Below are 17,266 nucleotides of genomic sequence, written 5' to 3' on the forward strand. Positions count from 1 at the left end.
TGCCGACTCACTACCACCTTGCCGTTTTTCCTGCCTCGTCTGCACCCAGCTGGCCGCTCCCCAGGAAGGCCGCTCACACTTGGCCGCTCTGACCTCAGTCACGTGCCTGCCCTGCTCCTCCTCCAATGGCAGAATGACCCTGTCTTCGGGGGGCGGGCCATTCCTCCTCACCTCCGCCCTTGAATTAATGTAATTTTGCGGGTGCACCTGCTGCTCCATCTTCCCAACTGCACGTGAAGATGTCGGTCAGACATCAGTCCTGCCACCTATGGACCATCACTCGTAACGTCTGCTACGTAACCAGAAATCCAGGAAAGGCCCCATGTTCTGCATGATCATGACCAGGTACTTTTTCCTATTTTTTTGTTAATCCTCATATGGTAAAGAAACAAGTCTTCCTCAAGTTAAGGGTAATTTTCCTTCCCTTAGTCTACTGTATCCATTAAGCATGTTCCCCACACAGACGTCCTCTTCTGCACCCCACAGAGAGAGCTGGGCACCAACAAGGCCTCCCACAGAGCCCGTAACGGATGCTCTGACCCATAATATTTCACAAGCCCTAATGTACACAGGAAAGGCTGGGCTCTGAAAGCCACACAAAAGTGCTCATAAATTTCAGACTGCCCTCATCATCCCCTCCTTCTAAGAAACTGGCTGGAGTGCCACTTCAGTTGCAGGATTCTTATAAGAACTTTCCTTCTCAATGCTCTATCACAGCAACCTAATCAAGTGTCACAACTATTATTTAGACTGAATTCTACTTTAATTTCAAGAATGTTTACTAACAGAGCAAAGGTAAACATTCTTTAAATCTAGTTTTGTCTCATAAAAATCCCCTAATTCACTGTTCATTACTTTTACTAATCATTACAAAACTGAGTAAGGACTCTCACATGAGTAAAGCTATGTCCATGACTATCAATTCATTTCAAGATTCTGTAACGCAAAGACAAACACGCTGATTCCTCCAGACACGGGTGATATACATTCATCTCCCCAACCTTTTCGTGACTTCTACTTTTGAAAGACTCGTCTAAATTAAATGTATTTAAGCCCATGATTGCCCACAATATTAAAATTATTTAATTCTCGAGTAGTATTAAGGAATAAACAAAAATTGAAAAAGATTTCAAAAATTTAGGTTAGGAGGAAAAGAGTGGAGTCAAAACTAATTAGAAATGCCCATAATGACGCTTTCCCATTTTAAAAGGACATTGCTCCGGAACTCCTACACTGATTTCTCTCTCCCTACCCCGTCGCCCCCGCCCCGTGTACCTATTGCTTCTCAGATCCTTCACAACAACACATTATCCACACCACAGATAGTTTCATCCTGGACAAGGAGGTAAGCTTGCCTGCCTCTCTGCGTTATCTGTCCACGTTCCATTTGAATCCAATTTCCTTGCATTACCTCTGCCCAGGTCAGGGATGAATGGCTGTCAAATTCCCAGTGGAATAAAAAGAAAAACCCTTTCTTCCTGAGGCAGCAAGTTTCAATTCACAGAGCACATGGCTAATCTACATATGTGAAGGTCACGGCTCTTCAGTCAAAGAAGTTAAGAATGGAACAGCTCACGTAAGGGGTTGTCTTAAACATCTTGGCATGATGCCCAACAAGTAAGATTGTTGAAAAGCAATAGATAGCTTCTGGCAGCAGCAAGGGGAAAAATATTTTGATCATGTGATGCCATACACACTACCTAGTTTATTTCATGTGCGAAACTTTGCGAGTCCCTAAAAAATACCACATATGCAAATCAAATTCAGATTTCAGCTTTACCAGTTTAGCCAGGCTGGCACATCTCCCTCTTCACAAAGTGCGCTTATATGAAATTTCTAGATCCACCGAGAATAAAACTTCAACATATTGACAACCAGTTGCCTCAAATATCTTAATAGCTGATTACAAGTTTTTTGCATTAGTTTTTCAAAGAACCGTGAAACACCAAGAAAAGGGTATTTACACTAAAAAAAGCACATTCCTTCAAGTTATCTAACTGCCTTAAATAAAATTCATCTTCTCCCTCCATTCTCCTCTCTCTCTTCACTAATAATATAGCAATGTGGAAAATTACAGGAACTTAATGCATTGTAAAAGACAAAACACTAAACTGCTTTTCACATCCTATTTTCACTAATGAATGGTTGAATAAAAGTAAAACACTCCTGCTTTAAAGTGCTCATACTTCTGACAAACATCTCAATGGAGGAGAAAGGACAGTCTTGCCACACATAATGGATACCAGGGGAGAAACCAAGCCGTTCATGAAGCACGCCCCTGCCTGCTGGGGGCACGGCGTTTCCTGAGTTGTCTCTATCCAGACAAATGAAGTGAAAGGGAGTTGGCACCAAGAGTGGGGAAAAGGGTGGGTTTCAGACCCAGCAACATCGTTACAAACATTACTACAATTTTAAAAACTTTCAGCAGTTAACAATAATAAACTACTTGTTTAGTATACGGCAAAAATTAATGGGAAGCAAAAGAGCCATTTCATCAACCTGCAAACTGTCTGCCTACCACCAATTTCCTTCAACTCAAATTTTAGATTGCGTATGAGGTCAGAGTTATTCAATCCATATTTCTAATTAAATGGAGCGGTAAGTAAAATAAAAATATACCACAAACTGTCTATATTTATTTTAATTGCCAATGTTCACTTAGCAATCTAAGAATATTCCTCTATGCTAAACAATGAACATCACGATGTTTAACCATTTTCCAATATTCTCTGGATATCTTTTTATCTAATACCGTGTCCCTGTAGGTCACTACACCAAGGTCACTACACACCAAGGTCACTAAATGTTTGTTGATGGTGGTGAAATTAAATGTTCTAATTATCGATCTTCTGAATTTATTTTTCCTTACCAGTTAAAAAACATGACTGTTAAAAAAAAATTGGAAAACACAGGAGACATTTTAGAAATGTGATAAACTGCTCCATAACTTTTCCTAAACACCTGGCAAGATAAAGACATACCGGGCAATAAAAACTGACACTGTCTGGATTCGAAATAAGCTTTGAATATTAACCTATTTGTTCTGAGAGGAAAGACTAATAGGCTGTTAAATTAACTTGTTAAATTAACTAATACAGAATCACACCTAACTAGTTTCAATTCCTTATCACACATCCCTTTCCTTGCCAGGTAGTATACCAGTACTTATCAAATCTACTTCTCACAAGAATTCCATGAGTTATGTATTCTTTCCCATCCCTTTGAAATGAGGAAGCTACAAACGTAGGAGAGGGGAAGCGACTTGCCCAGGGTCACACAGGTAGTAAATGCCCAGCCTTCAGGTTCTCTAACCTCCACACCTTCAGCTCTTGCCTTTGCCCTTGCTTTAATCCCCAAGCCTCTTCACGTGGTCAACTTCTGCTCCTCAGCCAGGTCTTAGCTTATTCGACCTGCTGTACTACACAGTCTTCCTACTCCTACCCCACCCTGGTCTCTGTGAGGTGTCCCTCTAACATCTAAACTTGTCCCACCTAAGCTGTTTACACTGTATTGTGCAGCATGCCTCCCTGTCCTTAGTCTCTGCACCGTCAATTAGTCAAAGGGCAGGACTTCTCATCAAGGGATCCATCATCCAACAAATGGCCAAGCACACAGTAGGCTCTCCACAAACATCTGCCTGATGCCCCAGGTCTCGCTACACTGACATAAGCCTACAGTCCCAAAGCCCTGACATTGCGAAGGCTGTTCAATACAGTGAAGGTAAATAAACTGAATTTTAAATCCTTCATGATACTGATATTATAAAGTCATTTCTTTAGGAGAAAAATCACTGTATGATACCCAAAATAAAATCCAAATTAAGATCATTTTCTCATCAATGTCACAGCACCTAAGAACAACCTTCAAGTACACTGACCTTCCACGTAAATTAGTGAAATGTATAATAACACTCATCAGGAAATTTTCAGTTTACATACGTTATCATCTACTCTTCAAATTGTTAGATGATGCACTTTGATGGATATAGTCTTTCTGCATAGAACTGCAGGTATTATCATCTACTCTTCAGATTGTTAGATGATGCACTTTGATGGATACAGTCTTTCTGCATAGAACTGCAAGGTATCATCATCTACTCTTCAGGTTGTTAGATGATGCACTTTGATGGATATAGTCTTTCTGCATAGAACTGCAGAAGAAATAATGTAGCCATTCATTTTAATTTCCACTTTGTAAAAACACCAGGAGTCTATGATAATTCAACAGGGAAAATTACGGATCATATGTTATATTTACTCTTTGTATCTTAGCACCAAGTGGCGCTCAGTAAGTATTTGTTCATAACAGAATTAAATTTTGTCCCTGATACTTTTAAATATCTTAGCATAAAAAAGAAAAACTGTTCTTCTCTACATATGTGAGACAAGCCCTTGGCATTCTCAGGTTTTACATTCCCTGTTTTGCCGGTTTGAGAGCAGACCTAAACTTCCATGATATGTAAATTATAATCTTGCTATGGACCAAATCTGAACCATATATTCGGTGAAGTTGAAGCAGATACAGAAGCAAGTTACTTAACTAATCAGAGACCAAAGTCTACCACCCAGAAGCTCAAAGAAGCCTATTTTTAAAGTTTTTAAACTTCATTCCTTTGCAAAAAATACTTCCCCTAAAAAGCCAGTCGTTTTTGCAGATCATGAAAGTGGAAAGGTCTAAGAGGCCGAAGAAAGGAATGACTCTTGGCCCGAGAACAGAACTTACTAATACATAGCATGGAATCTTGAATGGGTCAGTGGCTTAGCTCCTATGGCATCAGTCCCCCATAGGCTCTATTGGTAAACCAAAACCAATTCATGTAACTGTTTACAAGAGTCCCAATCAGTACATAACTACATTTCTGAGGGAAATTACAGTGGAATTCATAAAATCTATACATCTGCACAGGTCTCAGTTGATATTCTCTGAACGTGTCTGGGATCTAGTGTAGTTTAATAAGATATCCAGTGGTGCATAACTGATTAGGCAGTAATATTTTCTTTTAAATTCAAAGCTGCACAGAACTCTGCAGCTGGGAGGGACCAGGGGTCACTATCTGATGGAGGCAGGGACTTGTCCTCAACCACACCCTGAAGCGCAGCAGGGCCAGGCAGAGAACAAGAACCCAGGCCCGCCTCACTACACCAGTGGACAGACAGGTGGGGAGAGAAGAGGTGCCACGTAAGGATGCTACAGGATTTGCAGAGATGACCTCAGTGACAACCCCGCCCAGCAGGCCACAGTCCAGATAAGAAAGCTGAGCCCCTGCCAGGTCTCAGAGAAAATGAGCACTGAAGCCTACAAATCAATCAAAGGGTCTGCCCAACTCCAAGCCCACAATCTTTCCCTTACATCAGGAAACCAGGCAATATATTCATATTCTCTCATAAATCCTCATAATCACAGAAATAAACTAATACACAACAAGCATGTCAGCTCCCTTAGGAATTTGTCTGCTCCTTCAGAAAGATACTTACTCAGCAGTAGCAATGTTTTACATTTCCGTTTCCAAGGTCAGTTATAATTCATTGGGTAAAGTAAACTTATTATTAAAAATACAAACAAGTAGCAGATACGTTAAAGGATAGTAAAATGGGTTTACAGCTTGTATATATAAATACATGATCACTGAATCTTAAAATCTGCTTCTTAAAATTTCAGAAATTATATGCCAAATTCTAGACACATTCTAGAATTACCAAGCATTTCAAAATTAGACTATGAAGTATGGTGAGTGGTTTCATTTCTCAGATACTCATCACAAAAAGAAACAGGAGATACTAAGGATTCTGGAACATCCTCCACTAATCACCAATGCCTTGCTTTCTGAAAGGTTTATTTCAGGACCCAGAAGCAGTAGCTGAATTTACTCCTCAGCCAGCATACATTATTTAAACAGTTACCAAAAATACTCTAGCAATCTAAGTATCTTCCTAAATCTGAGCAGACTGTTTTAACTTTTTTCCCAAGAGCCTGTATAATGTAGAAAACTGAGAAAAAGAAAAAGAACCACTCTACATAAATTTCAAAGACATCATATTTTCCTTCTTTTAGTTATCATTTTCCGTAGTAGATCGCTATCGTGCTCTGGCACCAAGCCAGCAATTGATTGGTAGCAACAGAAGAGTCATCAGCTCACCTCAACTGTATCACAACAATCTACAATTATTTGTTTTGCCAAAATCTACTCCCCTACCCAAGAAGACGGCTGACCCACATGGTTGCTGTTTGCACTTTGTTTAAATGAGCCAGTTCTAAGTCAACGACCATGCCAAAAATACCAAGCCCAGGTACAGGGAGAGCAGGCTTTGGCAGGATGTCTCTGGCCTGAACTGCACACAGGAGCAGCAATGATCCCCACACCCTGGCTATCATCTGGGTCTGGCACACGGCTGAGTAAGAAAATGGCTGCTCAATAAATATTTGCCAATTGATAGTCTGTAGTAGGTATTTACCTAACATACACCTCACGGCATACACAAATGGTAAATGCTTACACCTTAAGAAGTAATTGTTGCTTCCCGGCACAAGCTCTTTAATCACAGTTCATTTTCTCTGTGCCCTCTATGGAATCTGGTGTTAAAGTACATAACTGGTCATATAAAGATGTGACTGCATATCAGCATCAATAGTAAGTAAAATGCGATCCCAATATTTTACACACAAAAAGCCTGTTCACAGGAAAGACTAACCAGATTCCAAGAAGTATCCCTTTGCAGCTGCCTCGAAAATTTAATTAAGAGACCAATCATCTTAATTTAGGAATTTTTCCACCTGCAAAGAATTTCTGCAGTTTTGCGGAGGACTACAAATTAAAAACATGAGGGGGGGGGAAGCATAAATTTGGGGCACAGAACACTATGAAAAAGGACACAGCATCACGTGGATTGGTTGTTTGCTCTAGGTTGGGAGGGTGAGATGCCCCAAAACTTAAAATACCCTTTTTTAAAAAATTATCATTACAATTGATTTCCGCTAATAGTAGAAAGATAAAACCAATAAGTTTTTAAAGAGGCTAAAAATGCAAACGATGAGAAATAAGGGGAAAATGATCATGCTAACAGTTCATTTCCATATCCTATTATTTAACAAAGTCCCAGACTTCTCGCAACAAAGTACCTCAAACCTTTAAACAGAAAGCCTTCAAAAAGCTGCTTTTCAGCTGTTAATGACATAACTGACAATGAAACAACTAACCTACACAATGCACATTTCCAAATTGACAAAACCTGGGAAGACAAACCTAAAGTTAGAATTGGAAGTAATGAACTAAAAACAAACAAACCAAAAACACCATTAGTGTTCCTCTGAGGAAGGATTTACTCATAAACTATGAAGTGGCAAGATTAATGGTTATAAAAATAAGCTTATTTTACTTACATGTTAATAACTAACGATTTTAAATTCTGACATGAAGAAAGGGAAGAAAAACTTTTTTATTTCAATTTGGGAGGATGAAAACGTCCTGGAAAGGATGGGGTGCACAACAATGTGAATGTATTTAACGCCACTGAACTTTACACCTAAACTGGTAAATTTTATGTTATGTATATTTTGCCACAATCAAAAAAATACACATATATATAACTTTTTTAGCATCCCATACAGAAGAAAAAAAAAAACATGGCCTAGAATTTTCTCCTGGATTTCATCAAATATGGCTTCCCTTCCAGAGTCACCTAATAAGGAATGACTTCTCGTCTGATTCTCAAGTTTCATCTTTCATCGAGGCCCAAGGAGACACTGAGAAGTGCATCCTACAGAATGTAGTTAAAGAGGCCAAATCTAGTTCAATTCAAAAGGACTGCCTTGCTGTGACAGATGTACTCCAGATTCTGCTGCCATCTACCAAAAATAAGAGTCTATGGGTAAATCAGATATGCTTAAGATTTTAAGGTTTTCGTCTCTTTCCTAGCAATAACTATCACTCAAGAAACAAATCAATTTCATCATTAGTTCACCTGTCAAACTCAGTAGCCTTCTAATATCCTTGGCATTGACCCATTCAGAAGTGGTTTAAAAAAAACCAGCCACTGGATCCTTCCTATTCAATTAAGTAAATCTAAGGAAACAGTTTTCTTAGAATTACTCCAAGTTAAAGACTTTGAAAATAGAACATATTTGTTGAAAATTTACTGTAGAAACACATATTTTACTTTGATAAACTCACTCAGTCATTCAATTAACATGAATTGTTAAAACTATTATATACATATATCAACAATTCCATTCATTCCAATGGCATAAAGCAAAATAACTGGACAATAAATGATACTTAGGTAATTATACCTAAGTCATTTTCTTTTCATCAGATTTCTAAGAGAAAAAGTCACTAACATATACCAAGATTTTAGATCAAAATTAATTCACTCAACCACTGAATTAAACCAAAAAGGGCCACTTAAGTCTTACATAAACAGCCTCCAAACTGGAAAAAGCAATACTGTGTAATAGTTCTACATCTACATAAATGTACCCTTGGTGCATGAGCAGTTTTGCCTGGTAGTTTTCCCCAACACTACAGGGAACTAGGACCTGGGATTCCTCTGCCTCAAGCATGCATACACAGCAACTGTGCAACTCTCCTTTACACAGCCACAGAGAATCTGCACCAATATCCTGATAAAGAAAGGACACCTCTGAAAAGGCATGTGATCAAAATCTACCCAATTCCAACAAGGCCTAGGATGTGGATGTGGTCCTTAAGTATAAAGAAGATTGTAAAATGTCATAAATTTTTGTAATATCCATTTTGAAAATCTAAATATTGCAAAAATATTCATGGAACTTGAGTTTTTTTAATACTCGTTTTGAGCCTCCATAAATCTGTTGTTTTAAGTAACACACACGAGTTCTTTCAAACACAAATATAAGACTCAAATTTATACATCTACACACAGCCCAAAATGAAAGTGACACAAGTGAAATTCTAGTTCCTTTTCCTCAAATACGATCAAAGCACACAGATCCATTAACTGAGCAGTATCAGTGTCCCGGAGAGTAGGAAGAAAAACCTCTCAATTGAGGACACTAGGCAAAAAGCTAATATATTTTCCTATGCCAATACATCCAAAATATACATTTCCAAGTCAGTTTTCAACAGAAGTAGCAAAATTTCATAGAACCCCCAAAACCTTTAAACGAAACTACTTTCTCCCTAGGAGAGGACAGGGTTAAATAAATGAAATGATCATCTTTTTGGTTTGCCTGTCACACTGGTATTTATCCTAGGGAAATAAGTAAGTTCCTATTACATCAGAAGTCATTGTTTTAGATACACCCTGCTCCAAATTATAAAGTAATAAAGTCCATTAATAAGAAATAGAACTGAAAATTCAACCACATTCTGTTACACCTGTTTTCTTTAAAATGTGTCTGTCTAATAAAACTACCGAGTTTTATATTAAGAGACTTCCTCTACATTGTCTTACATTTTTTAAATCGGTTCTCAAGCCAGAATTAATACTGTTTTTATACCAGAGTGAAGATGTTACTCTCTTAGTTCTAATGAAAGAAAACGATATTTAGAGACTTGTTCATTACTACAAGTGTCTAAGTGTGATTTGGAATATTTCCATATCCACAACACAATTCTAATACTTCTGATACAACATGGCATGGGAAAAATGGAACAAGTCTAAAAAGCTTTGCCAAAAATTCATTCCTAAATATAGATAAAAAACAAAACCAAAGAAAAACGAGGGAATAGGGTTTCTCTTCATAGATGCAAGGTAAGAATATGTTGCTCCCTGGAACATACTTATCAATTTTGTGTTAATATAAACGTAAATTTAAGTGATAGCTGTCTTACAGAGTAGTTGCCATTAAAAAACAACAAACTGCCAAAAGTACACAGAAATCAAGATCACCAATGAAAACAATTTTAAGCTATGCATGATTTCATTCCAAGTAATACAGAAAATCAGACAACTATAGACATTTTTGTTATATTTTCTTTGTTTTTTAAATGGTAAACCTTTTCTATGAAACACAGTTGTCAATTCCACCTCTTCTTGACGATGGAGCAGCTGGCCAGTCATACTTTGGCAAATATATCAATTTAGGCCACAAATATTTGTTTACAAGATTTAACATATCACATAGGGTAACACTGCACTGAGTGGGCAAAGTGGGAAGTGCTATAATGTACCTTATACAAATTTTAAGGTAATCAGGAACCAGCCTGTAACTTCCTGCTTTGTAAGTCAGCTAATCACTTTTCTTTTAATGGTAGATAAAGCTTTTTTTAAATTACATTGTATTATATTATATAAAACTAAATTTAAAATAGCATTAATGAAATTCAGCACAAATGTGGACATCATAAAATCTTAGTTACGTGAGCAGACCTCAGTATGTCTTTTGAGATTGCTTTATCTGAATACTTTATCTCACAGAAACCTACTAACAAACTGTATCGTAAAATGCCTTATTTCACTTTTTAAAAAGACCCTCCCGTTACAATATACGCACATGTTTTGTTCTCAATTACAAAAACATTTGCCACCCAATGTAAACCATTCCTAAAATCAAAAATGAAACTAAATGTGTTAAAAGCCACAAGAAAATTTAATAGTACTTCATGACCTATAGTTATGCAGTAATTTAATATTCTGGACAAACGACTGTTTCTTAGGATAACTGTCACAACAAATATTAAATGATACCAGCCTTCCAAAAAGAAAAAATATAAAAAAGAGACACATTCCACATGTTAAACGGTGGTACCTAAAAGAAATCTGTGAATTTAGGTCACATGCCCATCATTTTTCTTCCCCCTCAAAAATAAAAAAGCTATTCCCAAGGGTCATACTGGGGACATAATGAATTCACTCTCATTCCAAGAAAACAAAATACTTAAAATAATTGGTTCCATTACGAAAAAATAGCGTAAAGCAACCCCGACCTACATCTGCCTCTATCATCCTGGTTTCTAGTTTACAGAGATGTGAATTCTAAACTGTCCCTTTAAAAGGAAGTTGACAAAGCAAATCTTTTTAAAATTACATGGGTTTATTTACACAAGGTTTTTCTATGTTTTTACCTGTACAAATCATAAAAATTGAAATTCCAAGTTTTCTATGAAGAATAGGAAAACACATTATTATTAAAAGTAAAATTCCACTAACTAAAGATTAGAAAGGAGTGGACACCAACGTCCTCAGCCTGGGATTCGCATGATTATCTGTTAAATTCAGTACTGCATTCACTCTGACAGGTCTCTCATCTAAGATATGGTTATTATTAAAATACACCTTTCTAAAATAAATGAGCTGAGTAAAAATATATATTACAACCGCCATTATTCCTTTCTAACATATTTTAATGCTCTGAAAGTTTAAAAAATTGTAATGTCCATGAAAGTAAAATTATTTGGAAGAAACATACCCAGCACAACTTGCATGTAATATAGTTTCCCTAAAACATTGTGTGAGCAGTTCAAATAAGGTTCACATTACCTAACCTAGCAAAATAATCAAAGGGGAAAAAAAAGATTCCTGGGGCATTTGCTTCCAAAGCAGAAGCAAATGTAAAATGATTTTTTAAATTTTGCAAGAACATCCATTTCTTCCCTTTTAACTAACTGTTGTCTGCAAAAATTATTATATAGCTTCCTCACTTCATGTTTTCTTAAACATAATGTCAATTCTAACTAAAACTTCTCATCCACCAACAGCTTAAAACAATCAGAACTGTTAAAACACAACTTACTAGAAACATAGATTTAATCTTGTTATAAAGCTAATTAAATACGACTAAAAGATATTGTTGGATATCAGAATCTTGACATTTTTAATGATATAAATTTTAATTTTACATTAAACCACATGTGATGACATAATTCAAATTTTTTCCATGGTTTAATCCATAAAGGGTACTTTTATAAAAGCTTTACAAATCCAAAAATTAGTAAAATTCTTGGTTTAATTATTTTTCAATTGCCATATCCTCACCCTACAATTGAAGTGAATGGCCCTGCTGAGACTGTCAAAGAGCTGAATTTTGTAAATGCCCAATCCTGGACAGCAGCATAATGTTTCTATGTATTTAATCCTCTTATTAGTAACTATGATGTAGAATAATTTAAGCTTTAAATAATATTCAACCTTACATCTGCTTGTAATAGAGCTCAGTTATTATTTGTGGCAAGAATTTTTGTGACTGTACTGCTCAGCACTTCTATTTACATCAGCAGTGCTAAATGCCCAATGGTGAGAGGGGAGCCAATCAGATGGCAGATTAGATGTCAACTCAGAGGCAGCTGTCTGGAGACTATTACAGCCAGTTTACCTCCACAATTCAAATTCCAAACCTTGCAAAGGAGATCAAGTCAAGTCTTTAGGCTCAGCCTACGAGCAAGAAACAGCAAGAGTGCAGGACACTTCCTAACAACGCTGCAAGACTTGGGTGACAGGAAATTAAAAATCCAAATAAATCCGATCCAAAAAGATCAATTTGCACTGGTCTGCTACTTCCCTGGGTTCGCTGAATAAAATGTACGCCTAATCCACGATCAAAATAAGTTCAATTCAACCGGAATGTGTTCCTTTAACACAGCCTATCTGTTGAAGGTGACTCCTTTCAAGGAGCCTGCAAGCCAAATAATGGATTTCCCGGCTATTCTTAGGAATGGATCGATATATTTTTGGATTTTTTGAGCTCCACATCGTTGTAAATGTGGGTACGACTGCTGCTACTAAACGCTTAAACTCAAAGCCCGCATCGAATATCCCCGAATGGCTAGGCACAACTACGAAACACACACCAGGCTGCCACAAAGCTAACCTATTTTTCCTGCCTTCACCTTGTGAGCTAAGAGGCAACGCAATGTGGCCGGAGGGAGGACAAAGTTCCTCATTCTTTTCCCAGTTCTCGCTCATTGTTGGCGCTAACCGAGACGAGGGAGTCAATATTCCTCCCCAGACCCTACTGGCCGGGAGCGCCTATTTTGTTGAAAGAGCTGCCCGAACGGTCCCCAGCGCCCACGCGGCTTCCCCGCGGCGCGGGCCCCGACTCCCGCACGCGCGGCTCGGCGACCGGGGTGGGGTGGCGAGGCGGGTGCCCGGCGACCGGCAATCGCGGCGCGCGTCCCGGGCCTTGGAGAGACCCCCTCCCCAGGCCCCGGCCCCCGCGACGCGCAGTCCGACCCTGTGCACCGCCCGGCCTCGGAGGGAGGCAGCCGCGAGTTAAAATGGCTTTGGGCGCCTCGCCCCCGCCTCCCCCGGCAGAAGACGCAGAAAAAGTACGCGGAAAGAAAGAAACTAGGGCTCGCGGCGCGCGGTGAGGCCGCCGCGGCGGAAGCAGGCCCGGCCGGCGCGGGGGTTACCTGGGATCTGCCCATGGTCGGGCCGGGGGTGCCGGGGCTCATCGCCGGGTGGCTCCTTTGTTGCGCGGCCGCCCAGGCCGGGCTGGCAGCGGCGTACTGGGCGCCCATGTCCTTGCCCAAGCCCATGCCCGCGGCCGCCTGCTGGCCGCCCGCCGCCGCCCCCGCCGCCGCCGCCTGGGACTGGGGCTGCGACGGCGGCGGCGGCGGCGGCGCGCTGGGGCTGCTGTAGTCCGGGTAGCTGCCGCCGTAGCTCCTCATCATGGGGCTGGGCGAGGTGAGCAGCTGGTTGAGGGTCGGAGTGGCCCCCGACGGGTGCTGGTTCTGCCCGGCGAAGCGCTGGAAGCCCCCCGCCGCCGCGCCGGCGGCCGCCTTGCTGAGGCTTGCGGCCCCGCCGCCCCCGGGGCCCATCATCATGCCGCCGCCCTGCTGCCGGGGGGAGCTCAACACCCCGTACCCCGAGGACGAGCCCCCATAGCCGCCGCCGCCGCCGCCGCCTCCTGCTGCTGCTGCCGCCGCCGCCGCGGCCGCCGCCGCCACAGCTCCCGCTCCTGCTCCTCCTCCTCCTCCTCCTCCTCCTCCTCCTCCTCCGCTGCCTCCTCCTCCGCCGCCGCCGCCGCCGCCGCCCGCGCTGGGCCGGCTGTAGCCCGGATAATGGTTGTACTGGCTGTTGGGGTACCCTTCGTGGGAGTTCTGCAGGGGGTCCATGCTGTTGGGGGCTCCGGCGGCAGCTGAGGCGGAGTGCATCATCCCCATCCCGGGGCTTTGTTGTCCGCCATGTTGATCAAAGCAAGGCCCAGCGCGGCCGCCGGGGCCGCCGCTAGCTGGGGCAGCGCTGCCATAGTAATTATTAAACTCCGAGACGGCCGCCGGGCCGCCGCCGCCGACGCCGCCGCCGCCGCCGCCGCCGCCGCCCCCGGGCACGGCGACCGGCTGCTGCTGCGCGCCCAGGGCGCCCAGGCCCGGCTGCTCGTAGCGGCCGCCCGCCGGCTCCCCCATCTTGGGCGGCGCGTCGTCCTCGTCGCCCGGCTTGCTCAGCAGAGGCTGGCCCGGGGGCTCGGCCTGGCTGCCCCCGGCACTGTCCTTGGCCCCTCCATGTTGCGGCTGCTCCATGTCGGGACCGGGCTGAGCCGTGCCACTGCCCGCGCCGCTGAGACTGTTGTTGGAAATGGGATGCTGCTGCCGCTGCTGCTGCTGCTGCTGGAACTGGCTTAGCTGCTGTTGTAGTGCGTGGTGGTGGCGGTGGAGGTGGTGGGCATGGTGGTGCAGGTGGTGGGCATGGTGGTGGTGGTGGTGGTGCTGCTGGTGGGGCGGTGCGGCGGGGGCTTCGCCAACGGTTTTCAGTTTGTGGTTGGGGAGCAGCCCCGTCTCCATGGCCGAGCCCGGGCCCGCCGAGGAGGAAGAGGAGGACGCCGCCGCGGAGGAGGAGGAGGAGGAGGACAGCGCGGCGGCGCTTCCACCCTCCTTGAGAGCCGCCTCGGAGCCGCCGCTCTTGGCGCTGTTAGCGCTGGCGGCGGCGGCCGCCGCGCTCGCGTTATGGGCCATGTTCAGTTCGTGACGGGGGTGCGGGGGGTGGTGGTGCACGTTATTCAGGCCGCTGCCGTCGCCGCCGCCCCCCGGCATGGGTCCCGGTGCCGCCGCCGCCGCCGCCGCGCCGCGCGCCCCCGCCTCTAGGTCCCGGGCCCCGGGCGCCGGCCGCGGCCCGGGAGGCGCCCGCCGCTCGCCGCTGCCAGCCCGCGCCCGCGCCGCCGCCGCCGCTGCTGCCCGCGCGGCCATGATCGCCGCGGCGTGGCGAGGCCGGGCGGGGGGCGTGGGGGGAGACAATAAAACCCACTTTTTAGTCAGCAGCCCCTCCTGTGCGCATCCGCACGCCCCGACGGGAATCGAGCGAGCCCCCTCCCCCTCCACAGGCCCCACCGGAGCCGAACCGGGAGTCACGCCTTACGGTCTGGGCCTGTTCTCGCTGTGTGATTTCATGGTGAAAGTTTTTAGTTCAGGTTTAAATGAAACTTTTCTCTTTTCCTCTCTAACCCGGATATGGGTAAATACACGACTGACTGAGCCTATCGGGCCCAGCATGGCATGAGAGGGAGCCGAGCGAGCCCGAGCAACTATTATCCACTTCTCTCTGATTACTCGCGCGCACTCGCAAAACGCGGACTGGACTCGGCCCGGGCCGCGGCCGCCGCCGCCGCCGCCGCCGCCCGCCCGCCGGGCCCTGCGCCCGCCCGGGCGCACCCTCGCGGGCACCGGCGGCCCCGGGCCGGGGGCTCGGGAGGCGCGGGAGGCGCCGCAGGCGCCCGGAGCGCGGCGGCGGCGTGGGGCAACTGGAGCCTGCACTTTCCCCTCGTGCCTCCGTCTCCTTGCCAACCGGGCGTTCGCGTGTTTGTTTTCACGTCTAAAAGGCCCGATACAAAGGTGGAAAACGAGTCTGACGAGCAGACAAAAGAGGGAGAAGGGCTGAGGAACAAAGTTGTCCGCTGGCCCCAAAGGTTACGACGAGCCGGCGGAGAAAGAAAATATTTGGGCAATCTGTGCAAAAGTACTGCCTCTCCCAAGAGTTATGTAATTTTTCAGAATGTTAGCCTCTCTCCCTTGATTTCGGGCCATCAGCGTATTTCCCACAACTTCTTCAAACTGCAAAATTAGGAAAGAGTTTAAGTGAAGGTTAGCACATTCCCTGAGCGCTGTACCCTGTACACAGCAGGTACTCAATATATGCTTATTATTGACTGCACCTGCCCAAAGATAACGTTGATATAACTTTTTTTTAAGGCATCTTATGTGTGTACGTAGGCTTATCAACGAAAACACGAAGTAGTCCCAAAGGAGCATTTTTCCTGCAATGCACTTGTCTGTCTTCTCTCTGAAGGGAACGTCCTCAAATATGTAGAGTGGTGCCTTATGCTCCCAACAGCTTGCACGTGGAAATTTAACTATTGGCAGCATAATAGCTAAGGTTTATCTCTTGTCTTCATAAATCTGTATGATGCCTTTCCCCCTATTTCAGAGGTTATGTGCACAATTAACCCTCTTGATATGGGTTCATTTCTAAGTGATGTGAAACAAAACTAAAAGAAATACATGTTATATTTAATAAACATAAGATCAGTAATGATATAAATCCGTCAAATCTAATCCTAGAGCAAAAACGTTTCACGCTTTGTTTTTTTTTTAAAAAAAAAATACTATCCATTATTCTATCACTTTTTGATGCTTTAAATGTTTTTATTATTGTGAATTTGTCACCTGGTAACATCTTGAATATCTTCAAAAGCAGGACTTCTTAACCTGAACAATAGCTCAGTTGTACTAGTGTACTAGTGTGGACTCAGTTTTCATGGAGAGAAAGCACTTGAAACCAGAGCTTTCAAGAAGTCCTGCTAGCTGAAATGATACATATGATTTTGGTAGAATGTAGCTTTCTAAAATCATCTCATTCTTTAGCTTTCCATAAAGGCTATTTTAGTTTATTTCAACTGCAGTGGTTATTTTTGTTTGCTTGACCGAGTGTAAATATGTTACGTGACTAAATAGAAAATGATAGATGTGAAAAACTGGTGACTGATTGGGGGAAGGGGAATCAGGTGCACACCCAAGGGTCATTACAGAGTGTAGAAACCACAAATTTGCATTCAACAAATTGCAAACAACTGGAAAACAGGAGTTATATCATCATGTGTAAGAGAGAATAACAGAACCGTAAGGTAAATTCATGCCAAATCATTCATCAGTTTTTGCCAAGAGAACACTACATCTTTGTTAGTGTGCCTCTTTGACACTTTGTCCTGGATTTTCTCCCTCTATATATTCAAATACATACTAATTATATGATTATACCACATAAGTTGAATTTTTAAAGTTTTTCATATGCAAATATAAATATGTCTGTTTTGTGTATATGTGTTTATACATATATTCTAAAATCCATTACATATGTATGCT

General features: G+C 43.1%; 1 protein-coding gene across 4 annotated transcripts in view; it reads right to left on the reverse strand.

The window, feature by feature from the left end:
* The window catches only part of ARID1B (AT-rich interaction domain 1B), a 410,478-nt gene extending 395,768 nt beyond the window's left edge, over positions 1-14,710 (reverse strand). For 3 of the 4 annotated variants that reach the window (XM_082855803.1, XM_082855802.1, XM_082855805.1), the window contains exon 1: positions 13,325-14,710. In XM_082855803.1, coding sequence (XP_082711929.1) covers positions 13,325-14,695 — 1,371 coding nt within the window. In that variant the 5' untranslated portion in view covers positions 14,696-14,710. Of the gene's footprint in view, positions 1-12,802; positions 12,896-13,324 lie in introns of those variants that run through there. The other variant, XM_082855804.1, reaches the window with a different exon arrangement.
* Positions 14,711-17,266: the final 2,556 nt, after the last annotated feature.

The sequence above is a fragment of the Leucopleurus acutus genome, assembly GCF_964270905.1.
Source record: "Leucopleurus acutus genome assembly, chromosome: 15".
Classification (NCBI taxonomy): Eukaryota; Metazoa; Chordata; class Mammalia; order Artiodactyla; family Delphinidae; genus Leucopleurus; species Leucopleurus acutus.